The sequence below is a fragment of the Triturus cristatus genome, chromosome 12 (assembly GCF_964204655.1).
Source record: "Triturus cristatus chromosome 12, aTriCri1.1, whole genome shotgun sequence".
NCBI lineage: Eukaryota > Metazoa > Chordata > Amphibia > Caudata > Salamandridae > Triturus > Triturus cristatus.
The window spans coordinates 220,223,510-220,250,356 of NC_140595.1; the positions used below are offsets into that span (position 1 = coordinate 220,223,510).

Sequence of the window (26,847 nt, forward strand, 5' to 3'; positions counted from 1 at the left end):
TCTCCAGGCATCTGCAGGTGCGTCTTGCTTCTTGGAGATCGCTGGTGAACCTGGCGACTTTCCTGGGGTGCTGTTTGTTGGACTTGCGTAGTGGGGCTGGTCGTGGTCAGCTCACGGACGGACCCAGACGGGCTTGGCTTAGGTGCGCCTTCTGGGCGCCAGCGGCACACGTCCGCTGTGCAACCGATTTTGCACACGGTTTTTTATATTTTACCCCAACAAACACCCCATTTTTCATATTTTACCTCAACAAACACCCCATGTTTCATATTTTACCCCAAGAAAAACGTACATTTTCAAATTTTACCCCAAAACCCTTACACACCTGAGAAACTTTAAATTACCCCATTACTGACCTCACAATGCGTTGTTATCAAATGCGATGTTAAGGCACCCACGTTGTCGGAGTTGCGTTGTTAACGATATACTGCCTGCATTGTAATGGTCTTCTCCCGTGCCAAAGGCAACCCATAGGCTATGCCGTTTGCATCCGTCTGCCCCTGGACCTCGCTCAGCACCAAGGAGCATTCCTCTTGGATACTCCACCGCTACGACGCCAGTGCCCTCCACGCCATCAACCCTGGACACCACCTCGCCTGGCAGGACCAACCTCTGTTCAATGCCGGACATTGCCTTTGCCATCACTGACGGCTGCAGTATCACCCGCAAGGAGCAGCCGGCCGTCAAGGGGGAGGGGGAGGCATTCCCGTCACCTACAGAGGCACACTCTGACTGACAACACACTCTAATGTGCCAAGGGTGACCATGGACCACGTCAACTCCCAGATCTGGACCAGCCCAAGAAGATCCTCTGCAGCACCCTCATGTGGAGGCCCCCTGGGCCACGGCCCCCCATTCTCAAATACCATTGTAGACCTCATTGCAACCCAGGGACTCCCATCCACCGACGACATCCAACTCGGTGAACTCAAGTTCCACCTGGACAACCCCAGTGACCAGAGCACCACCCCTTCCTGGGGAAGGTCACCGACATCAGAGCAAGCAGCAAGTCACCTCAACAGCCACATTGCAGGATACACGGTCAAACACGTCACCTCCGCCAGTGGGTACTTCAACTACAGCCACAACACTGGACTCTCCTGGACCGACCATCATTGGTAACGTCACGTCTTCACCTTGCCCACCGGACGCCACCACCATCATCGCACCCCCTCGCAGCTGGATCAAGGCCAGCGAAGAACATCTCGTCAACTCCCTCCGCACCAACACTCCACCAATGCTTCCAAACGATGACACCGCAGCGCACAACCACCACCGATGCATCTCCGACAGCGCCAACATTCGGGCACCCCTCATGAACAGCACTGCGTCAGTACCTTCCGCCTGCCTAAAGGCAGGCATGAGGGTGAGGCAGTGCCACAGGGATAGTCTGGCCCCATGCATTGCTGGAGTTGCGTCATGGTTGTGACACGACTGCAGCAATGCTGACTTTAGCGCAGGCAGATACATCAGGATCCCTGACGTATCTTTCATTATTTGCGTCATGGAGAACCGTCCAGTGATTACAGCTCATCCATGCTGTCGCAAGAAGGGCGTAGTGAGAAGTGTTGCAAAGCTGTCTTGTCGCAGCGCAGCAACACTTTTCATGACTGTGATCTTATTGATTGTGTGCATTCCTGCACTGTTGTTTTGTCGCAGGGCAGCGCTGCAACATTGCTTGCAGTGCTGGCCAGCGCCAAAACCTGCAAAGCTATGGGCCCAAGTTTTATCACCATTTTTAAGACCAGCTATTTTCTGGTCTTAAATAACTGGCTCTAACTGCAGTTAGAGCCAGTTTTTGGGCTCTTCAGAATTTCAAGGAGCCCCTTGATAATATGGAGTAGTGGTGTTTGCATGCCTTTTTGCACGGGAACGCCTACTTTGCATGTCATTAGCGATAAATATCGCTAACATGCTTTGAGAATAAAAAAAGGGGCTGCTATCGCCAAAAAACTTGCGCTAAGGCCCGTTAGCTGCAACTTGCTAATAGGGCGATAAAATTATCGCCGCTTTACTGGCAAAAAAGTGCAGCTAAAGCGGCGATAGGCCCTTGATAATATGCCCCATAGTTTCATATTTCTCCTAATATACAGCCGAAAACCTCCCGACACTGCTGATTTAATCCACCGAGGTGGGATCGGTGCGAGCTACGGGTGCCGGGACCTGATTGTAAAATGAGAGTAAACCCCGTATTCTTAATCAGAACACAAAGTACTCGCACTCCAGGATCGCATTATTCAGTTTAGATGATTTGTTTTAAACGTCAACGCTTTTCGACCTTGGCGGTCTTTTTCAAAAGCCAATTTACATGTGAAACCAAGCCCCTTATAAACTGCACAAAACATAAAAGACAGACAATCCAAATTGGCTGCTTCCATGAACAGTAAAAACAGACTGCATATTTTCTGTAAATTCAATACAATTCATGTGACTTATCTACATGATTAAACAATTATTCAGTTATATTCTTAATATACAATTCGTGCATGCTTCACAGCAGGCGTAAGGACTGACGCAGGCACTTTTATATGGGACTTGCCCATGTGTAATGACACATTGCTGGAGTTGCGTCTGTTTTGCGGCATACTCAAGCAATGTGCCATTACTGCGCACCAGATACATCAGGATTCCTGACTTATCTGGTCAATCCATGGAGCGCCGCGCTGTAAATATGGAGCATCCTTGGTGTCGCCAAGAGGGCGCAATAAAAAGTGTTGCATTGCTGTTTTTAACCAGTGACGCAACATTTTTTTATAAATGAGGCCCAAAGTATTGGTCACTTTCGGTGTTTCACCAGCCAAAAGAATCCTAGAACTTTGCGGTGCACAATGGAGTTCGAACCTCGGTGGTCTCATGGTGAAAATTGCACACCAAACCCAAATTTACTGGTTTGGAATTGGAAAAAGTGATTCAAAAGAAAAGTGCGACAGAAAAACAAATGCAAAGCTGCATAGGTGCAATAGTTACATATGTGGCGTTGCCCAACCTATGGAGACGTAAAAAAATACTTATTATGCAATAAGCTCACTAACCTGTCACAGTCACCTTCAATCTGTCTGAGGTTTTCAGTGGAACAGTGTTGGACGTGAAAGTGCAGAAGTACTCTCCTGCATCGGTAAGAGTGACGTTGCGTATCGTCAGAGCTACTCTTCCATGGGTAATGTTCTTCCGGGTCATCCTGGTCCTGCCCCTGAACAGCGACGTCTGCTTCTCCTCATACTCAGTGCCATTGCGATAGAAGTGCACAAAAGAGTCCTCATCCGCTCCCTGGGTCCATGTCACCTGCATGTCTTCAGCACTGATCGGGGGGAAGAGGAAACATGCCAACATGATGTCTTGACCGACCGAGGCACACAGGAGGCTGTCGGATGCAATGGCATCACTGGTCCCTGTACAGTAATCATGACAGAGGAGCAGGGTTAGCAAATAAAACAGAATACACAGCTTCATGTGAAGTATGTACAATAAACAGCTCATATACAAAATAACAGAGATAGGTTCCCTGTATTTCACACCCCTGTTGAGATCTGGCCCTGCAAATAAAGAACACCATCTACAAACAAGCATTGGTAAAAACCAATCGGTCTGCGTTGGCTGCCAGCCTTTTGTTTTTTCAATGCTTGTTTTTTTGTGCAATAGTTTTTTATAAAACATTGGGGCATATTAGCAAGTAAGGGCGATAATTATCGCCCGTGCCAAGTATCGGGAGTTTTGTTATCGCCTCCTTTCCCTGATTATTTTCAGCTTCTTACCGACGTATTATCAACACGTCTGTGAGAGGCGATAGTGTCAGGGAAAGGGCGCGATAACTCCCGCTAAGAGGCGATAGGTTTTCAGGCGATACCTTGAGATCGGCAGCGATCGGCGCACAGACACCAAAGAGATACTTGGCATGGGCGATAATGATCGCCCTTACTTGCTAATATGCCCCTTCCTCTTTGATGTCTGTGGGTCTTCTGATGGGGATCAGGCTTTAGTCAGGTTTTTAGCAGGTGTTAAAAACCTGCGTACATCGGGGGTTAGCGCGAATTATTGTATCGCGGGTCATCTTTGATAATACAGCGAAGTGCTGTTAGCGATTTTTACAGTGAAATTTAGGTAAGTAACGCCTACCTTGCATGCAATTAACGATACATATCGCTGGCATACAAGGTGATGAAAGAAAACCGCAGCTAACGCCGGAAAGCTTGCGCTAACGCATGTTAGCGCAGGCTTGCTAATAGGACGATAAAATTATCGCCGCTTTATCGGCAAAAAGTGCCGCTAAAGCGGCGATAATGCCCTTGATAATATGCCCCATTGTTGTATAAGCTTCTAAGCCCTCAGCAATATTAAAAAAAAAGGGGGCATATCAGCAACACCCGGTGATAATTATCGCTCAGCGCTCTTAGCGTGAGGATAATTATCGCTGGGTAACGTGGATTTTTATCGCTGAGATAGCGTGCTATTAGCAACGCTTATCTCCTCAGCGATAAAAATCCTCACGCTAACTGCCTAACGTGAGATTATCGCTGGAAACCCAGCAGATAATCTTACGTAGTGTGGCGTTAGCTTGCTGATAGGGACTCACAAACTTAGCCATGATATCCACCTTCCATAGGATATCATGGCTAAATCAGTCCTGAAGCAGGCGTAAGGAAAGTAGTGATAACAGGGGTTATCGCTACTTTTCCTGCCACTATGCTTCATAGCGTGGGGCTTGATGATAGGAGAAATGTCGCTTAGCGACATTTCTCCTGTCATGTTAGGTCAGGAACGCCCACTTTGCATCTCATTAGAGATGCAAAGCTGGGCGTTAGGAATCCCCACGCTAAAGCAAGGTTTCACGCGTTAGCGTGGCCTTGCTAATGAGGCGATAAAATTATCGCCGCTTTTCTGCCGAAAACGGCCGCAAAAGCGGCAATAATTTTTTATCGCCAGCTTGTAAATATGCCCCAAAATGTTTTTGTCTCAAAAAACACACATTGCCAGAGCAGTTTCTGTACCTATAGAGGCTACTTTGTGAGTGGTTATACTCCTTGTGAAAGAGCAGCAGGCCATCACTCACATCAGAGTTAGCCAAAGGCTGAAGTGCTGCTTCACCTCCCTATGCTGTGTGCTGTAGTTGACGGAATAAAAGTATGAATGACACAACAGCAGCCTAATAGATGAAGTGGGTTGCCTGAAAACCGCTATAGGTAGATATATAATTTTATTAAAATCAAAAGGGGTCTGCTTCGCAAAAGACTCCCATTACCCCTGGTTTGATCTGTTCTTGTTGCGGGCACTAAGCCCAGCCACACCAGTGTGGTATCATTTTTGATGGGACAAGCTGGGTCCGCTGGGTATTTGTGTGGTTGTCTGCAGATTCAGAAGTTACCGCCACAGAAGTACATGGAAGATTACTATTTTTAGGCAAGGTTTTGAAGGGCATTTTGGGTAAGAAAACGTTGTGGGATCCATGCACTTTTATGGTCGAGCCTGCAGGCAGCCCATGAGTGCTGTCGCTTGTGGCAATCTATTGTGCTTTAAAAAAACAAATCTAAAAAGTAGATTCTAGCCCCCCCATTACTTACCACTGGTTGGCTTCTTCTTCACTCATTTCCTTAATCCTCATTGGTCAGAACATGCAGTTCCTCTTTGTGAGTGCTCATGGAGCATGGACCAAGCACAAATTCATTTGTTTATTGGGGGTCCTACCACTGTTCGCACTAGGAACGGTCTGAGGTACTTTTTATTTTTTGTTCTGCTCCCGTTGTCGATTCTCCCGAGTTGATACCTTACTCTGTTGTTGCTTGCCCCCCCTCCACCATCCTTGCTTGTTTTAAAGCTGGACTGGAGAACAGTAGTAAGTTCTCTCCTTTAGTGCTGCCCTTGCGGCATGCGTTCGACTGAAGAGATTTGGAGTTGGCACGTCTCGTGTTGACTGCCATTCTCCATCGCTACAGTGTATAATTTTTCCTCCTCTCGTACTTAAAGTGCAGCTGGAATATAGAGTGAAGTCTTCAGCGAGTAATGGTGGCAGCACCCTGTTTATGGTGGTCATTAAGGAAAGCCCTCACAGATCGAGGTTGCCATGCTCATGGAGGAGTCACCTCTTTCAAATTTTAGCAGAAGCAGGCGTTTTCATTAATATGAAAAATATTGAACAAGAGCACATTAACTTTTTTTATTTTTGCAATTTCATATAGCGCGGACATGGCCCGAAGGCATCAGAGTGCTTTACAACAGTAGCAGGATACAAGGGTACAGCAAGTTACACTTACAATAATTAAAATTCAGACAATTGCATCTGTAGCTGCAACCAGGACAAATGCAGCAGTTGGTCAAGGGTCGTATATAGTTCAAGCATCAATTAAGATGGTGGGGTCACACAATGAAGGTAGTTCATATCCTGGTGGAGAGAGTACTAAGGTATGGCTGAGGGTGATTAACTCAGGTGTCTGTCAAATAGGAGGAGCTTGAGGTCCTTTTTGAAGGTGGCTATGCAGGTTGTTAGTCGGAGGGAGGGAGGTAAGGAGTTCCAGATTCATGTGGCACTACCAGAGAATAAATAAATCAGGACAGTTGCATAGGCATTGACCTGCAGTAGGGGGAAGTATGGTAGGCAAAACACTGACACGCTCGTCAAGAGCGAAGCGTAGTATTGCCGAGGCTTCTCTGGCACACAAAGAGGACAGTAGCTCTGTATTCCCTGTTATTATGCAGCCTACTGCCATTGATCGCATGCTAAAAAGAGCGCTAGGGGTCGTGTCAAGCGAAATTGAGCGCACTGAGAGGCGCTTGTCTTTAACCCCTGACTTTGATCCTCTCCTAACAACACAAGATCAAGAGCAGGAGGTTGTGCTAATCTCACCCCCTAGCCCCTCAGAAACTAGCGAGAGGGATATTTCATGTGCCCAACCCATCTCCACTAGTAACAAGGAGGATCAAGGCCCCACCAAACGCGTTATTGTACACAAAAAGAAGAAATGCGCTCAAAAAAAGCGCAAGAACATAAATACTGTAATCACCCACACCAATCCACCCAGCAAAAATTTTATTGGGACTGATCGAGCTACACAGACACCTTCTCAAGCGGATCCCCCAATCTGGTTAAATAAGATTATGTCAGACCTACAGGCCCAGTTAGAAATATTGGTTATAAATCAGCTGAAGCCGGTGACAAGTAGGCTGGACAAAATCTTAAGTGAATTAAAGAATAGTGTGACAAAAGGTAGCTCATCAGGTGCTCCAAGTAATCCCATTAGCATCCTAGAGTCTAACCCAGTAATCCTAAGGGTGAATAATTTTAGCGATAGTAGGAATGTACAAACAATATCCGCACAAATTCATGATGTACCGGTTCCCCATGGACAAGCGCCTGGTAAAGACATTTCCAGTGAGAGCGGATTGTGCACCAACAATGGACCAGGCAAACAGAAGCCGGATAAACAGCCTCAACCCCCTGCTGACCCTATAAATGACGCAGTCACCCTCGAGGATAGGTCCACATTAACGCACAAGAGATTCCCCACCATAAATCTTCCCCCCGAGGCGTGCCCACTGGTTGTTGTTTTTGCCGGGGTCCCAGCATTAAAAGAGGCCCAGAAAGAATCCCACCAGGAGTTAAAAAATAAACTCATTTTTTGGCTCAATCAAAACAGACCAATACCCAATAACCAGGAAGGGGAAATTCTCTTGGTTAGACGTGTGAATTGGCTAGGGAGTGGGCCTAAAAATATCGAGGGAAACTGCATTATTGCTAATTTTAGGGACAGGAGGGTGGTTGAGCATATTCTGAGCCAGGGACCACCTGGACGCATGACGGGTATAAGGCCATTGTCACTTAGTTATTTCTATTCGAGGCAGCAGGTGTTAAAAGAGGGACAGCACAATGTAGGGAGAGGTGTGGAGGGACGAAATTTAGGTTTAAATGGAGGTCTAAATTTTCCTCGACAAGTGACAGGCCTCTGGGATGGAAGACACCCATGTTGGGCAAATAGGTTTACCCCACTAAGGTCACTAGAGGAGATTGACTGACTATTTAATTCACACTTATCCCTAGTACTGGTTGACACGGAACAGATTACACCTGATCAGGTAGACCTGATAGAAGGAACCTCCCCCCGATATGGTTTGACCAATGAAGATGGGCAGTCATTACCGGGGGGAGGTGGGTGCAGGATCTTAGCAAACACCACAGGAGTCCCAGACCCTCTCGCTGGGGGTTGTGTACAAACACCCTCAGGGACAGGAATCATAGCTACAGAATCAAGACACCAGGATAATGATATGCAGAAACAATCCCCCAGAAGGAAAGGGGGTGGGCTAACACCACTCAAGAAATGGTAGCGGTAGGGCCTGTTACTATTGAGAAAGAGGGCCTGAAAATTATTTCGTGGAATATAGCAGGTATTGCAGGGAAATTTAACAACAAGGAATGGCGACAGTATATGGCCCATTTCCATATAATTTGCCTACAAGAATCCTGGGCCCTGGATAATACCCACCTTCATATGGTCGGCTATAAATGTTTTTTCACGCCTGCACAAAAAACCCCCTCAGGTAGGGCTAAGGGTGGATTGATCATATACATTGATCTAAACATAGAAGGCAAATGGTCTAAGGTGGACTGGTTCGCATGGAACATTCAGGCACTGAGATTTAGTAATAAAGGGTTGGGTCTCGTTTTGTTCAATGTGTATAACGCCATTCCTCCGGAAAATGACTTCATCACTATGAGGGAACTGGACGCTAGGCTGAAACTAGAACTTGCTCCCGCCCATGGCGCTGTGGCCCCTTTGATACTAGTAATGGGTGACTTGAACTGTCACTTATGTCCGGGGTTGTTTCCGATCAGTGCTAACTGGTCAAAATGCCCCATAGAAAAAGGTCCCCATTTCAGCCACACCCTAAGTGGCATTGAATGGGGTAAGTTGATTCATTCTTATGACCTCGAGCACACAGTTGACATGATGCCTTTGGGACCGGATGGCACACTCCCCCCTACTTTCAAAGGGAGAGGGTGCTCGTCCCACATAGACTATATCTTTGTCTCAAGAGGCCTAAAAAATCGGATCACTAAAGTAGAAATCAAGTGGAGTCCGTTTAGCGACCATAATCCTTTGGTTATGGAGCTCCTGCACCAGGGTAAGCAAAAGATTAAGTCTGCGGATGGTATTATTGAATGTGTGACGGCTCAGGGCAGAAGACTCAAGTGGGCAAAAATAGACGGGGCTAGATTTTACAAATCCCTGATGGAAAGAGGCAAGTCTCTTATTGATGAGTCCCTAGACCCCTTGGTGGCAGGGGCTCGCCTTATAAAAGTGTTTGGACAAATAACGAGTCTGGTGGATGAGTTATTGTTGGTTAAGGCCCCCAAGAAAACTTATTTTAACTCACCGAAATGGTTTGACAATGGTTGTACACGTGCATTGAAGAACCTAAAAATGGCCCTTAGCGGTATACCAAGGGACCAAGCAGAAGTCAAAATATGTAGGTCAACATATAGAAAGGAGTTAAAAAGATGGAAAGTTACACTGCAGGGGGAAGCATGGGCAGCCCTGAGGGAGGCCTCTGAAAATAGGGATATCACAGAATTTTGGAGACTAATAAACTCCCCTTGTTTTCAAGATAACAACGCCCCTGAGGTCGCATCAAACATTCTTCCAGAACAGTGGATTGCTCATTTTGAGGGCCTGTATAACCATGGGGAGGAGGATTCAATAAAGGAGAGGGGGATGAATTTAGCGTGCAATCGGGTGGTATTCTCCCTGGAAGAGATTAGAATGGGCATCGAGGGTCTCACTAAAAACAAAGCCCCGGGCCCAGACGGGATCCCCCCAGACCTGTTCCTGAGCCAGGTGGATCTATGGGCCCCCATTATAACTCGAGTATTAAACGCAACTATAATGGTCGGTCTGCCACGGTCTTGGTCAACGGCCATCATAGTACCTGTTTTTAAAAAAGGCAACAAAGATGACCCCCAATGTTACCGTCCCATTTCCCTGATAGATGTCACTGCCAAAATCATGGGAAGAGTAATCCTGAACCGATTGACCGAGTGGGCCGAGGACAAAAATATCATTTCAGATGCCCAGTACGGTTTTCGGACCGGCAGGTCTACCAGCGACCAATGCCTGAACCTATACATGCTGATAGCAAAGTACACCAAAACCAGCAATGAAGCTATGTATTTGGGGTTCATGGACTTGGCCGCTGCGTTTGACCATGTCAATAGGAATAAGCTATATGTAATGATGAACCAACTCGGAATCGACCCTGGGATAATCCACATATTGAGGGAATTGCACAGAGAAACCTCCGCACGGGTACGGTATAACAAAGACGGGGGATTGACAGAATCCTTTAGCTGCACAAGCGGGGTGAGGCAGGGATGTATATTAGCCCCTTTTTTGTTTTCGCTGTATATTAATAACTTGGAACAATCACTTAATAATTTAAATGTAGATTGCCCAAGGGTAGGGACACGTAACATCCCAGTGCTGTTGTACGCAGACGATGCGGTGCTCCTGGCACGGACCCCGAAAAGTTTGCAGATTCTCATTGATGGGTTCGTCAAATTTATGGAGGCAATAGACCTGTCCGTCAATTTAAAAAAATCATATGTAATGACAGCAGGCCACAAGCCACGGACTGGTTTCACCTACAGAATTGGCATCCACACACTTGAAAGGGTGCAAACATTCTCTTATTTAGGGGTGCTTTTTGATGAGTCTTTAAAATTCACATCTCTTGTGCAAGAAAGGTGTGGAAAATTGGTGGCATCCTTTGGTGCAATTTCTGGTTACGGGAGGAAAGTCGGCCGCTGGTGTCCAGAACAAACAATGAACCTGTACGGCTCAATGTGTTGCCCAAAAACTATGTACGGCTCAGAAGTATGGGGATTTATAAATTTGGACGGTTTGCAAAGGGAAGAAAACAAAATATTTAGCTCAATATTGAAAGTCCCCAACTGCACACCAGCTATTATTGCCCATAAAGAACTTGGAAGACCCTACTTAGAGGATCTGATTAAGCTTAGACCAATTTTGGCCTGGCTTAAAATATGGTCGAACCCTGATGCTGCACTGAGCAGGCTGATCATACAAGATTGCCTGGGCAGAGATAAACATCTGAAAATTCCATGGATCAATTATGTTAAGACTACCTTAGAAAATATGGGTCACCAAGAGCTGTACTTAAATCCCTTATTGATCAATGCTCAGGACAAGCCTAAATTAAAGAGAATTTTCCTGGAATCAAGAGTATCGGCCAGGAGTACACTAGAAGGGAGTAAACCCACTGTGAGCACCTATAGTAGGCTTGAAACTACTGTCGGGATGGAACCGTACCTTTGTGTCCTCTATAATGCTCAAGAGAGGTTTTTAATGTCACGTTTTAGGCTCAATTTTTTACCTTATTTATTAGCTGAACCAGCAGGTTTTAGTAAATCAATTGAGCAGAAGGGCGCCTGCGGCTGCGACAATAAGTCTCCGCAGGACACCCTTCCTTTTGTACTTTTATGCCCCATTTATACCATCCCAAGACGCAGATTTTTAAAAGACATTTTGAAAAAGGCAAGATTCACTCGAGCCATGGAGGCATTGACCTTTTTACAAAGGGCTAGCGACCCGTTAATACTATGTGCGGTGATAAGTTTCTTGAAATTTGCACTCAGACTCAGAGTATCTAGAGGCCAGTATTAATTATGAATACTGTAGATTTTCTAAACTGTTAGTCTCAGGAAGCTATCCATGAGGATTATATGTGAACAATGAATTATTTGTATGTACATAGATTCATTCAATGTTCTGTATATTGATTTAATACTGTTTTAACTGTATACATGTGTATTCTTTTATGATGATTTTTAACCATCGAATAAAGAACTATTGAGTGAGTGAGAATGACTGGCTCATGGACCATTCTCAACCTAAGGTGGGGGGGTTCTAGGAGCAGGGGTTGGGCATTTTTTGCACCCCTACTTGCCGCAGAGTTTCAGTTCCTCGTTTAGGTAGGAGGGTGAAGAGTAGTGCAGCACTCTGCGGGTAATGTAGGCAGTTTTGAATAGGGCCCGCGCTTCAATGGTAAGCCATTAGAGGGTTAGCAGGGCAGGAGAAATACGGTCAGATTACTTGAGACCTAAAACGAAGCATGGTGCTGCATGCGGTGTTGCTCTCAGTCGGCCTAGGTGAACTCTGGGAATGCCTGAGAGAAGGGCAATTCCGTGATCTAGTCTGGAGAGATTGAGAGACTGCACCACTGTTTTGAGGTCTTGTTCCAGCATCAATTGTTTGATGCCCCAAAGCTGCCTGAGTTGGTGTCTTGCATTTTTGTCCATTGCTTTGATGTGGCTGTCACCCTTTACGTGATTGTCAAGGGTGATACCAAGTAATCTAGCACTCTGGAAAATGGCAGAGTAGCATTCAGGATGGGAAAGTTGGCCATCAATTCCCATTCCAAGGTTTTTGCTTTCGGATGTGAGATTTAAAGAAATTCTGTTTTAGTTGGGTTGAGTGTTAGAGAATGGTTAGACATCCAGTTTTGGATCTCTATGAGAGTGATTGAAAGGTGGGCAAGGTCTTCAGGGGAAGAGATTTTCATGTACATTTGAGTGTTGTCAGTGTAGAGGTGAAATAGAATGCCAGAGTTTCTAAGAATCAGACATAGAGGTTCTAGGTAGAGGTTATAGAGGGTTGAGGAGAGAATTGAGCCTTGAGGGACTTCTTGATGTACATTGACTGGTCTAGAGAACGAGTTGCCCATTTCACAATTTGGGAATGGTTGGTTTTGTAAGAGGAGAACAAGATGAGGACTGCGCCTCCACATCCCATGCGTTTATCAAGTGTGTGAAGGAGGTCCAGATTGTTGACAGTGTCGTATGCAGCGGACAAGTCCAGGAGGACCAGGAGGCAGGAGTTAACAGAGTCGAGGATTCTAAGGAAGTCATCAACTATTTGGAGGATTGCAGTTTCTGTGCTGTGGCCCTGGTGGAAGCCTGATTGGAGAGTGTCTAGGAGGCTGTTTGTTCAAATGTGTGAAGGCAGTTGGGACGCTATGCAACTTTCAATGACTTTGCCTAAAAATTGAAGTGTGGAGACTGGGCGGTAGTTGTTCATGTTCTATGGGTCGAGCGATTGTTTTTCCAAGAGAGGTGAGACTTGACCCACTTTTAGTTATTCTGGTAATAGGCCCTGTTGAAGAGAGGAGTTGACCATGTTGTTCCATAGGGGGAATAGGTGTGTGGCAAGAGATTCGCAAATAGAACCTGGAATGGTTTCCTGAAGGTGGTTCGAGGGTTTCACTTTGGAGATTGTTCGCTGTAGGTCTCATTCGGAAATTGCGGAGAAACATGACCATAAATGAAGCGCCTTGCATGGTAGCATCTCAGTTTCTATCAAATAAATCCACAAATCTGCAAAGTTGTTGCAGTGGACCACTGATGACTCAAGAGCTGAAGTGGTGGAGGGCTTAGTAGTTTGTGCTAGCACCTCGAACATGCTCTTTGGTCTGTTCTTTGCAGAATTTACAAGTGATCTGATATGAGAGGATTTGGTTGTGAGGATTTGGTCTTTGTATTGTTTTCGCGCTATGCGAAGCTTATTAACACTCAGGTGAGAGGGTGCCAGTCTCCGTTCACTTTCACACTTTCCGATAAGCTTTCTTTCTTTGTAAAGTTATTTTGAGAAACAATGACTACAGGGTTTTGGTCTGGATGATTTGCCCTTGAGGGATGCACATTTGTCGATAAGAGATTCCATGCAGGAGTTGTATTTGTAAGTGGCCTCATTAATATCAATGTGGGGTGTAATCAAAATTAGGGTAGGAAGTGCTATGCTGGCCCTGGCTTGTGTGTCAAGGCTGAATGTGTCCATGAACCATAATTTCTCTTTCTTGCGTTGCCTGGAAGTTTTGGTATAAGAGCCGGACAGGGAAAATGGGATCTGCATTTGGTCGGACCAGTCGACTGGAATGGGGTCATATAACTGTAGACTGTAGGAGGTCTGGTCTTCCTTTCCCCCATCTATGAGCATCAATATGGCGATGTCTGCCCCTTTCTCAGTGTAGTTTGAGCATGCTCGCGTCAATCACTCTGTGAGGGTTCCTGGGAGTACCCAAGTCCAACAAATAGGTGCCTTCTCCCTTCTTTTCTAAGATGGGATAGAGCCCAGTCCACTTGTATGGTAATGCCCTGGATGCTACAGGTTCTAAGACCCACACCAATTGTCCTGGCAGGTATTCTACCATGGAGGACTTTTGGTCGTACCAGTGCTTGACAAGCTCCTCACTGGGCACCAAATGTGTGCTTGCCTTCTTCATGTACTCAGCCATTCTGGAGCAAAAGCCAAGCACATAGTCCACTATGTCCTGCTCAGGTTCTTTCAGGGGTCTCTCCCACCCTTCCTTAAACTAGATGAGTGGATCTCACAAAAGGTATACATGTAGAAGCTCAAAGGGACTGAGGCCATCTTCTTTTTGAGGTACCTCCCTCTCTGCAAACAATAGGCATGGGAGGAGAATGTCCCACCTCCTTCTGAGTTTTTCAGGCAAACCCATGATCAAGCCTTTTATGGTTTTGTTGATTCTCTCAACTAAACCATTGCCTTGGGAATAATATGGGGTGGTGAACTTATAAGTTGCCCCACATTCTTTAAATTGCCTTTGGAGAGGGGAGCATGACATTCATGCCCCTATCTAAAATATCCTCCTTAGGGAACCCAACCCTGGTGAAGATTACAGGGAGGACTCTAGCCACTGCAGTTGCAGTAACAGTCCTAAGTGGAATAGCTTCATGATATCTAGTGGCATGGTTTACTACCAATAGGATGAACCTGTTACCTGAGCTGTGGTGGGTCTAGGGGGCAACAATATATATCCCTACCCTCTCAAAGGGTGTCCCCACCAATGTTAGTAAAATGAGGGGTGCCATTAGCTTGCCTTCTGTCTTGCCACTGACTTGGCAGGTCACACAGGAGCGGAAAAACTCCTTGACCTTCTCAGTCATCTGGGGTCAGTGTAAGTGGTTGACCAGCCTTTCCCAGGTCTTGGTCTGCCCCAGGTGTCCTGCCATGTGGATATACTGGGCCAGGTTTAGGAGAAAATCTCTGTACTGTGGAGGGACTACTAGTCTCCTGCTTGGATTCCCCTGGGGTTTCAGGTCCCCTGGCTCACTGTCCAGGAGCCCCTCTTCCCAGTATACATTATGGGTACCATCAGTATCCCCTTGGGCCTGTTTGGCATCTACCTGTCACCGACCTTCTAGAGTGGGACAGATCCTTTGTCCATTGCTCAGGTTCTCCCTAGAGGGACCCCTTGCTCCCTGGAGTTCTGCCAGATCTGACAGGTTTCCACGAGTCAGCTCCCCTTCAGGCATCAGGTCATCCACCGCAGGGATGGGCTTTTTTTGGTCCAGTGGACTTTTGGTGGCAGGGCTGCCAGCCTTTCTGCCCCTCCTCTTGGATTTAGGGACCTGGTCCATAGTTTAAGGCTCCAGGATCCCTTGCCTCTCTCCCAGGGCCTTCTGAGCTTAGGTTGTGACATACACCTATTCAGGGAGGCCCAGCATGGCTTCATGGGTCCTCCTTTCTACTTCTGCCCAAGCCGACTTTCCCAAGTCATTGCTCAGTCAACACTCCACTGGGAAACACTCCACTGGGAAGCTACCTTTCTTTAAGCAAGTAACGTCTCCCCACTCAAAGTCAACCACAGCCATGGGATGTGACATTGTCAGCATTGACAATCCTGTGCACCTCTTCAGGTAGGTTCTGGTCTGGGGAAAACAGTTTAGCCATAACTATGGTTATACTGGTTCTTGTATTCCCCAGAGCCTTCACCTCCATTTTTGGCCACTACCCATACTTCTCCATGCTAGGAGGCCAGTGGGCCAAAAGCTCAATGGGGGATATGTACAAGAACTGCCGCTAACTAACGCTAACGTTAGTTAGTGGCAGTTTTCTTAACACGGCCTATCACCAAAAACGCTTGCCCTGTTAGCGATGTATTTACAATACGTTACTACATGACAATAGTTTCAGATAGCCGCAGTGAAAACTGCTGTTAACACTAACGTGAAGGCGTTACAAAATTTGGCGTTAGCGGGAGAAAACTGATGAAAGGAAAATTTGCAGGTAAAAAACTCGCGTTAGTCAGCCCAGCGTGACTTTTTTTTCCTCTAGAGGCAAAAATAGCCTATAAGAGCACCACCAATGAAAACTAGGAAACAAAACCAATGGAATGCAGATTGGAGCAGCCAGGGCCAAGTGCAGCAGAGATCACCAACCCCCCCAAGCCTCTCAACAGCCAGGATGACCGGCCAGAGGCCCCAGGCAAGAGGAAATCCAGGGTTACGATCATGAAAAGAGGCTGGGCAAAACCAGTGATGCATCACTTATCATTGCGCACTCCTTGCAACACCATGGCATCCAAAACCTTGAAAGCGAGGACAGTCCCCGGGGCCCGGAGGCCTTGGAGAGCCTGCGTCTGGGCCTCGGAGTGGGATGCGAAGGTACTGTGGAGTTGCTGGGCCGTGGTGATAGACATTGAGGAGCTGGCGATCGGCCTTACCTGGTGGTGAAGTCTGCTAGGTCGCATGGAGACACGTTGCTGACCCGTGTGAGAAGACTGCCTGGTGCCCCTTGGAGCTGTGTCCGGTAAAGGCGCTCCTGCACACCAACGTAGGGAGGTCTGCATCACATACCACGCACCACCACTACACCGGGGTGCACGGAGGAGATTACCAATGGTGAGCTGCTCCTCTCTGCATCACAGGTCAGAGGATGTTGTGCTGGCCAGACACTGTGGAGGGCGAGGCCCCAGAGTGTGCCAAACTTGTGTGGCGGGAGCACTGCAACTTCACGTCTAAGGGGGCCCTGTTGCATCACCTGCATCAGGAGGTTCGCCAGCGGACTTAGCGGCGACTGGTGTACCCTGGCTTGTGAAATCGCGCCTGGCTGAGACTCCTGCTGGCTGAGTCACAGATTTGGAGAGAGTGCAGCAGATAGCGCCATGGTGTCAATGTCCAGGTGAAGAGAAAGTGGGACGCATAGCGGAGGAGGTCCGGGGATCAAGGGGGGCTCAGGCCTAGCACCTGTGGGTGACACACCCCCAGTGGCGGCTCATCCGCTATGGCGGAAGAGTGTCGCCCCACTGCTTTCAAGCAGTGCAAGAAGAGGAAACATAACATGATGATAACTTTCTGTTGTACTCCTGCTATGTTTCCTTAGCGGACGGTAGGGTGGGTGGGGCTGCTCTACCCATGGAGCAGGGCTGGGGTGGATTGGTATGCCCACTCAAGTGTGCAATGACTGTTTGGTGGGCCCTCTCAGGCCGCCTAAAGCAGTCATGCGCACATACCTGTTCGCAATGAAGGCTGCATTACAGCCTGCATGGAGAACATGCCCACCTCTCCAGCCCCTGGCTAAATGCCTTGGCATGGCGCTCAGGAACAATCACAGCGCCGCATTGCAGCATTTTTATTGGCTTAGGGGAGGGAGCCTGGCTGCCTGCTTCCTGTTCCTGGAAGCAGACTCGGGAGAGCAGGAGCACAGAAGTCACGGTACCCGACCTTGAGGTAAGGGCCCTGCCTACTCCAGGGTCCTTTCCAGTGTTTCGCACCTCCCAGATGTCCAGTGCCCCCACAGCACTACATAATGGCAGCCGCTGTGCGGCCATGCGCAGCGGGCGTACCACTGGTGCGCCAAAGGCAAGCCCGTCTGCATCTGTCCGCCCCTAGATCGCGCCCAGCACCAAGGACCCTTCCTCTCGGACACTCCACCGCTACAACGCCAGCACTCTCCTCGCCATCAACCCTGGACGCCACACCCCCTGCCATCTAGCAACACTGTAGAATTCTCTTGCACCCTGCGCCTGTCAAAACTGCAAACGGATCTTCTGCCACATCAGCACACCAGCGCCTCCTGACGTCCAGCCGACTGGATCAACTGCATCGTCCTCAACGTGCGGTCCCTTCACAAACACGCAACAGAAATCTTGGACCTCCTCAACGCCACCTCTTCAGACATCGCCTTCTTCACAGAAACCTGGACCAACCCCTACTCCGGACTTTGCCATCACCATTTACGACGGCTACAAATACACCCGCACGGACCACACCAAGCAGGCAGGAGGAGGGATTGTCATTGTCTAAAAAAGGCACACTCTCACTGACTATGCGCTCTAAAGACCTGACGGTGACCATGGAACACCGCCACTTCCAGATCTGGACCAACACCATCCTCTGTGGCACCCTCATCTACAGGTCCACTGGGCCATGAACCCCCATTCACTGATACCACTGTAGACCTCATCGCACCCCAGGCTCTCCCATCCACCAACTACATCCTACTCGGAGAACTCAAGTTCACCTGGACAACCCCAGTGACCAGAAAACCACCCCCCTCCTGGGGAACATCACCAACATTGGACTCAAGCAGCTAGTCACTGCACCAACCCACATAGCCTGACACACGTTCAAGCCCATCTTCTCCACCAGGGGGAACTTCAACTACAGCCACACCACAGGACTCTTCTGTACCAACCGTCATTGTTTACATCATGCCTTCACCATTCCCATCGCACACCATCGCCATCATTGACCCCCCCCATCACGGATGGATCAAGGCCACCGAAGGACTTCCCGTCAGCTCCCTCAGCACCACCACTCCGCCAACGCTTACAGACGCCAACACCGCTGCGCGCAACCTCCACCAATGGATCTCCAACTGCGCCAACACCCTGGCATCCCTCAAGAAAAGACCATGCAAACAACACTCCAAGAAGGCCAACTGGTTCACTCCCGCCCTCCACTAGTCCAGCCCCACCTGCAGACTTCTCGAGAAGAGATGGAGCCACAACATCAATCAACTCCGCAACACAGTCAGCCGTGCACCAAGGTGCAAGGGTGGCTGCATTGGCGCATGGCAGCCATTGTGCACCAACTTAGGGGAAAAAGACAGGGGGCATATGCGTGACCTTGTGAAGCCCTGTGCCACATTATACCTGCATCAGGTATGATGTATGCAGGGTGGGCGTTCCCACGAGACAAAGCCTCATAGGAGTGGGGCAGTGAAACCCAACAATTGTAGGACGCCACTGAGTCAGTAGCTTATGCCTGCCTCCTGGCAGGCATAAGGGTGATGCAGTGCCACAGGGATAGGCTGGCCCCATGCATTGCTGGAGTTGCGTCATGCTTGTGCCACAACTGCAGCAATGCGTGACTTTTGCGCTGACAGATACGTCAGGATTCCAATCGTATCTGTCATTAATTGCAACATGGACCACTGCACAGTAAATACAGTGCATCCATGGTGTCGCAAGAAGGGCGTTTTGAAAAGTGTTGCAACGCTGTTTTGTCGCAGCGATGCAACCCTTTTCATGAATGAAGCCCAGGAATGCGCCCTATCTTATTGATGGTGCGCATTCCTGCCCTGTAGTTTTGTCGCAGGGCAGCACAGCAACATTCCTTGCAGCGCTGTCAAGCACCAAAACCTTCTGAAATGAGGCCCCAAGTGTTTGCACCATTTGTATGACCATCTATTTTCTGGTCTTAAAAAGCTGCCTCTAACTGGAGTTAGAGGCAGTTTTTTTGGTTTTGCACCATACAAGGAATTCCTTGTAAATATCGCAAAGTGTGGTTAGCGGCTATTTTTGCCCGGGAACGACTACCTTGCATCTCATTTCCGTTAAGTCCCGCTAACAGAACTGGCGATCCGAAAATCGAAGGTTAATGCCGGAAAACTGCCGGTAACTGCGGTTAGCAGCAACTTGTAAATATGACGATAAAAAAAAGCTGACGTGACGTCAAAAAGTTGACAGAGTTAACTCCTTGTACATATGCCCCTATGTTCTCTCCACCCAGGGACACTAAAGTGGCCTCTGTGTACCCTTTGGGATCTCTAGAGGCAACTTCCCATCCAATCCCCACACTACTCAACCCTTTGGACCCTTTTTGGTGCGCATTGCATTCCCTCTTTTATGCCATGGTTGGTTATAGTCAAAGCACACCCTCTGCTTTCAATGGGTCAAACTTCTTAACCTGATACCCCTTCCCCTCTGACTGCGAGGTGGCTCGAGAAACACCCCCTTTGACTGTTTTGGGGCACTCCTTGAGGCTATTCTTCTTATTCTCCTTTACCCCCCTCTTTCCCCTGAGAGGGGGCCTGACCACCTTTCTTCTGGTCACCACCCAGGATCTTCTAAGGGACCCTGGTTCTTACCCACTCATAAGCCTCATGGCAGGCGTAAGGGTGAAGCAGTGTCACAGGGATAGGCTGGCCCCATGCATTGCTGGAGTTGGGTCATGCTTGTGCCACAACTGCAGCAATGCGTGACTTTTGCGCTGACAGATACGTCAGGGTTCCATACGAATCTGTCATGAATTGCGACATGGAGCGCTGTACAATAAATCCATGGTGTTGCAAGAAGGGCATTTTGAAAAGTGTTGCAACGATGTTTTGTCGCAGCGATGCAACACTTTTCATGAATGAGGCCCAGGCACTGGTGTAACGAAACTTGATGGGGCCTCCCTGAGAGGCACGTAGAGGGGCCCCCTCTGGGCTCAATCAGGAGCTCTGCAGCTAGAGTGCTGTGCTGAGGGGCCCCCTGGAGTTTGGGCCCCCCCCCAACCGTGGGGGCTGCGGGGGCCTGTGTTACACCCCTGGGCCCAGGAATGTGCCCTATCTTATTGATGGTGCGCATTCCTGCCCTGTAGTTTTGTCGCAGGGCAGCACAGCAACATTACTTGCAGCGCTGTCAAGCACCAAAACCACCTGAAATGAGTGCCCAATATTTGCACCATTTTTAAGACCATCTATTTTCTGCTCTTAAAAACTGCCTCTAACTGGAATTAGAGGCAGTTTTTTTGGTTTTGCACCATACAAGGAATTCCTAGTAAATATCGTGAAGTGGGGTTAGTGGCTATTTTTGCCTGGGAACGCCTACCTTGCATCTCATTTTCGTTCAGTCCCGCTAACAGAACTGGCGATCCGAAAATCGAACGTTTACGTCCGAAAACTGCCGCTATCTGCGGTTAGCAGCAGCTTGTAAATATGGCGATAAAAAAAATCTGACATAACGTCACAAAGTTGACGCTACGGCAGCTTTGACTCCTGGTACATATAACCCAATGTTCTCCCCACCCAGGGACATTAAGGTGGCCTCAGTGTACCCTTTGGGATCTCAAGAGGCAACTTCCCATCCGAGCCCCACACTACTCAACCCTTTGGACCCTTTTTGGTGCGCATTGCGTTCCCTCTGTTATGCCATGGCTGGTTACAGTCAAAGCACATCCTCTGCTTTCAATGGGTCAAACGTCTTAACCTGATACCCCTTCCCCTTTGACTGTGAGGTGGCTCGGGACAGACCCACTTTCGCTGTTTTTGGGGACTCCTTGAGGCTATTCTTCTTATTCTCCTTTGCCCCCCCTTTTTGCCCTGAGAGGGGGCCTGACCACCTTTCTTCTGGTCACCACCCAGGGTCTTCTTAGGGACCTTGGTTCTTACCCACTAATCAGCTATCTTGCGTAGATCCCTGGGGTTAGACAGCTTAGAGTCCACCAGATGCTGGTTCCTCTTCTATGAATGACAATTTGTTAAAATGTGCTCCTTAACCAACAGATTGTAGAGCCCTACAAATGTATCCACTTTGTGGCCTTTAATCCACCCATCTAGTGCCTTAACTGAGGTGTCAACGAAGTCCACCCATGTCTGTGTGTTACCTTTCTGAAGAGATCTAAGCTTCAGCCTATACTCTTCAGGAGTTAACCCAAAAAGTTCAAAAAGAGCTACCTTCATGTGGGTGTAAGATTTGCTACCTCCTTTACTGGAGTGAATAGCCTATTTCTACCAACCCCTGGTACTAAGTCCCACAGAAGTGGTCCCCAGTGCTCTATCCCCACCTTCCTCATCTTGTGGGCTCACTCATACGAGGCCCGCCACTTGTCAATGTCATCCCCTGGAGCATAACTAGGGACAACTCCAATGGGCAACCTTACACCAGGGGCCCATCAGCGCCTCCAGATCTGCTGCCAACATCTTCTCTGGGCTCCAAGCCCAACCTGGCCCTCTTTTCGTCTAGGGCCAGCCTTCTTCAAGCCAGAGCTAGGTCCCTTTCCTCCAAGTCCAGGGCTGCCATGCTCTCCTGTATGAATCTCTGGTAGTGTTCAGAGCCAACCAGTCTGTGTGCCCTGGGGACCATCTTGAGCCCTTTAAGGGGGGTAGGCTCCTGCCTCACCCACTGGCTCCACTCAACATGTTGTGATTCTCCTCCACCTCCTCTTCATGCCTACTACCTTGGGGTAATTCCTTCCTCAGGTGTGGAGGTACACTGTGGGCTTCCCCCAGGCTCTCAAGGCCTTAATAGAAGCAGGTTTCTTGGCTTTGGTTCCTATGATGATTTTCCTTCCTGCAGAAAATGTCCTGAGATCGTCCCTTTTGTGTGATAGCTGATTTGCCAAGTCGAGCTCCATGTCTCCTGTGGCAAAAAGTGGCTCCTGATCTAGTTCACAAATGTGTGGAAAACATTTTCCTGCTTAGCTTGAATTTGAAGGAAACTTTGCCAACATTTTCAAGCTTTTTCAAATTCTCCACCACTCCTTGGGAAAGTTTTTGCAACTCTTTGAAGAAAGTACTTTGGAGTTCGACAAGTCCATGGAGAAATACTTGAGAACTTCTTTTCTAGGTGTCCAGCTATTCGGATTCTCAGAAGTCTTAACTTCAACAACTGCATGGTACTGCTAAACACAAGTTCTTGATCCCACCGCTAGGCACCAGTGTGAGGAAATGGGGTGTATTATATGGTGTGGTAGTGCAACCTCACTGTGTAGTACACTTACCAACCCCTTTAGGACGCTTGGGTTTTATCTGTCAAACCCTCAGCTCAATCCTGGGTAGCTTTGGCACTGAACAGCAAGGCTTACACAGAGGAACAACTGTTAAACATTTAAACAGCACCAAAACTGTTGAAGATGAAATCGACACAACACTCAAGAAATCAAACACCAAATTATAAAAATAGGTTGTATTTTTATAAGAATTTAGACACTAGAATGATAAAGATCCACCCGAGGGTTCCGAAGGTATAGATTTGACAAGCAACAATAAATAAGTAAATTTTCAAACAACTTAAGAGGTCTAGGGGGGGTCTTCCTGCAGGGATTCCTCGGTCCACGAAGATGGTGAGGGGGTCATGGTTGCAGGGTCAAAGTCCCATGGAGCCCCCTCCTTTCTGGCTGAAATCCAGTCACCACTGGACTACCAGTTGCCCGTTGTCGTGGTCACAGGTCAATCCTTCCTTGGTCGATAACTTTCCTTTGGAAGATCTCAGCAACTCTCTGACAGCAGTTCCGGGCTCAGCGAACTCAGGTGCAACTCTGTGCACTGAGTCTTGGTTCTCGGTGTTGCATGCACCGCTGCATGAAGTCTTTGGGCTGCCAACTTGTCCCAGCAGGCTTCTTCAGCTGTTGTGTGCATGTGCACCATACTGGAGGCTAGTCATCTGGCCCTTGGAGTTCTCTTGGCTTCACTGGGGTCTGGAGACGATTTCTCCATGAGCAGGACATGGCAGGCAGGGTCCCTTTCTTCGCTAGCCGCCAGGTACAGCAGGTGCAGTCCTTTTCGGTGCAGCCTCTCTTTGCTGGTCCCTCAGTGCAGCAGGGAAGTCCCTATTCGGTCCTTCTTCTGAGTTGGTCGAGATACGAGGTCTGGGTGCCAAAGCTGCCCCTCTTATGCTCAGAAAATGCCCACAGGGCAGGATGCCATTGGTAGCCAATGGGCTACCAGGCTCCCGCCACCCAGTGACCACTTCCTGTTCAGTGTTGCATCTGGCTATCCCAGGATGCACCATTCTGCACACTCCCAAGATGACAAAACCCCTCTTTTGGTGTTCAGACCTCCCTAGCCCAACCCAGGGTTGTGGCTACCCATGGGGAAACCGGTTTGACAACAGACCCCCCCCCCCCTTCACGTGCCAGCCTGTCTACCACAACAATAGGGAAGCCCTCTCTCCTAGCGATACACATCTTCCCTTCAAAGACAGCTTCACCTTTGAAGCCTGACTTTTGGTACTAACACCCAAGTGGCTTTCTGCAGGAGGGAGGCAACACCTCCCTGGCCTTCAGTCCCTCATTTTTCTCCATCATGAGAGTCGTTAACACATCTTTCCAAGAGGGCAGAAGGATGTCTCATGGAGCAGGCTCCATGTGGGCCTGGGAAGGCACAGGAGTTTTGAAGGTGACAAAGTGGCAGGTTTGCTAAAGCTGAACACTGCAACAAGTTACATTAATTTCAACTTGCGCTACAAATTCGGCTTAATGTAATTCGTTATTTGATACCTTGAAGTGCTCCCTTTGGTCACACCGTTCAGTAGTTAGCAGTCTTTTCACATTAGTTTTACAGGTTTTAATCTCAGGACATGTACGTAACAAGGACATGTACATAACATGTCCTGCCTGTGTCATATGGTGCACTCTGCCTTTAGGGCTAAGTAGACCTGCAAGAGGGGTGACTTACACACTGGAAGTGGCGTTGCCATTGCTTTTAATGGCAAAGTCGGGCTAGCAGTGCTGGGCTGCTCGCCCAGTCTGCTGTGGCGGATTAGGGGCCTCATTTTACTTGGGGGACCTCCAGGGTGGCACAACAAGTGCTGCAAGCCCTAGGGTTCCCCTCTAACTTACATTCCCTGGGTACGAGGGTACCATTTTCTAGGGATATACAGGTAAGTTAGCAATTTCCAATGGGGTAAAACCAATTCCACATACATTTTAGGGTCGGAGCACTGGCACTGAAGTCTGGTTAGCAGGACTAAGTGCAGTTGAAAAAAAAACAGTAGCATCAGTCGAAAAACTTGCGGTGACCATACAGAAAGAGGCATTTCCTTACACATATAAAGTATTCTACTGTACAGCACCCCAGCTTCACCCATCACCCTGCTGACTCTGGACAGGAAGTTTCAGACGTTTAAAACATGGATCCGATAAAGAGCAGGGGGCAGATTTATGTGGGACTTGCGCCCCTTTTACGCCGCCATTGCGTCACTTTTGTGATGCAGCGGCAGCGTAAACCCTGCACCACGTTGTGCCCTATTTACATTGTGACGCATCTATGGAGATGCGTCATGGTGTAAAGCCCTGCGCCACGTGAAACCTGCGTCAGGTTTCATGTGGGCGTTTTGACACGGGGGGGGGGCGTTCCGTCGCAGGAACGCCCCTGAAAAGTGACTCAGTGAAATCTATAAGATTTCACGGAGTCACTTTCCCAACGCTGATGCACCAAAACCCTGCGCCTGCTTGAAGCAGGCGTAAGGCTTGACGCACCATGTTAGGGATAGGGTAGGTTGGAACAGTGCTGGAGTTGCGTCGCGCTTGCGACACAACTTCAGCACTGCGCCAACCTTACGCCGGCAGATGCGTCACACATCTGCTTGTCCTTGCGCCACGATGCACCGCATTGTAAATGCGGCGCATCTGCGGTGGCGCAAGGGCAAACTTGCGTGACGCATCTTCCCTGGCGCATCCATGCTGATTTGCAGGGATGCGCCAGGGAACATAAATCTGCCCCCAGATATCTTCTCCCTACTGCGGTATTGGGACATGGCAATTTTGCTAAGAGGAAAACACAGACTCTTGAAGGGAAAATATAATTTAGTCTATATTACATCCACTCTTCATGCTTAGATGCTAACAAATGTATCTTTAACTTTTCTATTTATTGTGATTCATTCTGGTCTTAGATTGTGTCATGTCTGTGAAAATGAACGCAGGGTTGATCTTTTTATGAGTTAATAAAATCGCATGTCTTCAAATTCCAAAATGAATGGTTTGAAAAACTGCTTCCACTTGCAGTGTTTTGTTGCCTTTCTGAAGGTCTGTGTTGCACTTTTATAAGCAAACATTTGCCCTTGTTAAACATGTATTTTAACTGGGAGTGACCTAGGATTTTGTAATAAGATAAATACCGTTTGATAAGGTACTGTTTGGATGGTATACAGAAATGTCAAATAAGGACCCCATTCTCTAGCCTGTACATCTATCCCCAGAGTTACAATTAACAATGTATGAGCAGTTGGGAAGAGGTGGCGTGGAGTTAAAAGGGATTTCAAGAGGGACCCTGATGTTCCTTGAAAAATGGGGAATTACCAAGGGAATAAGGGGCATATCAGCAACAACCGGCAATAATTATCGCTAAGCACACTTAGCGCTAGGAAAAGTATCGCCGGCTAGCGTGGATTTTTATCGCTGAGATAGCGTGCTATTAGCAACGCTTATCTCAAAAGCGATAAAAATCCTAGCGCTAACTGCCAAACGTATGATTATCCCTGGAAACCCAGCGATAATCCCACGAAGTTTGGCGATAGCTTGCTGATAGGGCCTCACATACTTAGCCATGACATCCACCTTCCATAGGATATCATGGCTAAGTCAGTTCCAAAGCAGGCGTAAGGAAAGTAGCGATAACAGAGGTTATCACTACTTTTCTTGTCGCTATGCTGCTTTGCGTGAGGCTTGATAATAGGAGAAATGTCGCTTAGCGACATTTCTCCCGTTATCTTGGGGAGGAACGCCCACTTTGCATCTCATTAGACATGCAATGATCGGCGTTAGGAATTCAGGCGATAAGGCAAGGTTTCACGCGATAGCGTGACCTTGCTAATATAGCGATAATATTTTATATCGCCGCCTTGTAGATATGCCCCGAAGCAACTCTGGGGCATATTATCAAGAAACGGCATTAAAATTATCGCCGCTTTAGCGGCAGAAAACTACCGCTAAAGCGGCGATAATGGGCTTGATAATATGCCCTGGAGAATTCCCATAGAAGCCCATGTTCTGGTGTCAACATGGGCTTCTATGGGAATTCTCTGCGGCATATTATGAATCCCCTTTTCGCCGCT

General features: G+C 48.1%; 1 protein-coding gene across 1 annotated transcript in view; it reads right to left on the bottom strand.

Moving 5' to 3' along the window:
• The window catches only part of LOC146775741 (butyrophilin subfamily 1 member A1-like), a 163,664-nt gene that overhangs the window by 90,052 nt on the left and 46,765 nt on the right, over positions 1 to 26,847 (bottom strand). Inside the window, exon 3 of the mRNA XM_085637865.1 lies at positions 3,033 to 3,389. Coding sequence (XP_085493991.1) covers positions 3,033 to 3,389 — 357 coding nt within the window. The remainder of the gene's footprint in view (positions 1 to 3,032; positions 3,390 to 26,847) is intronic.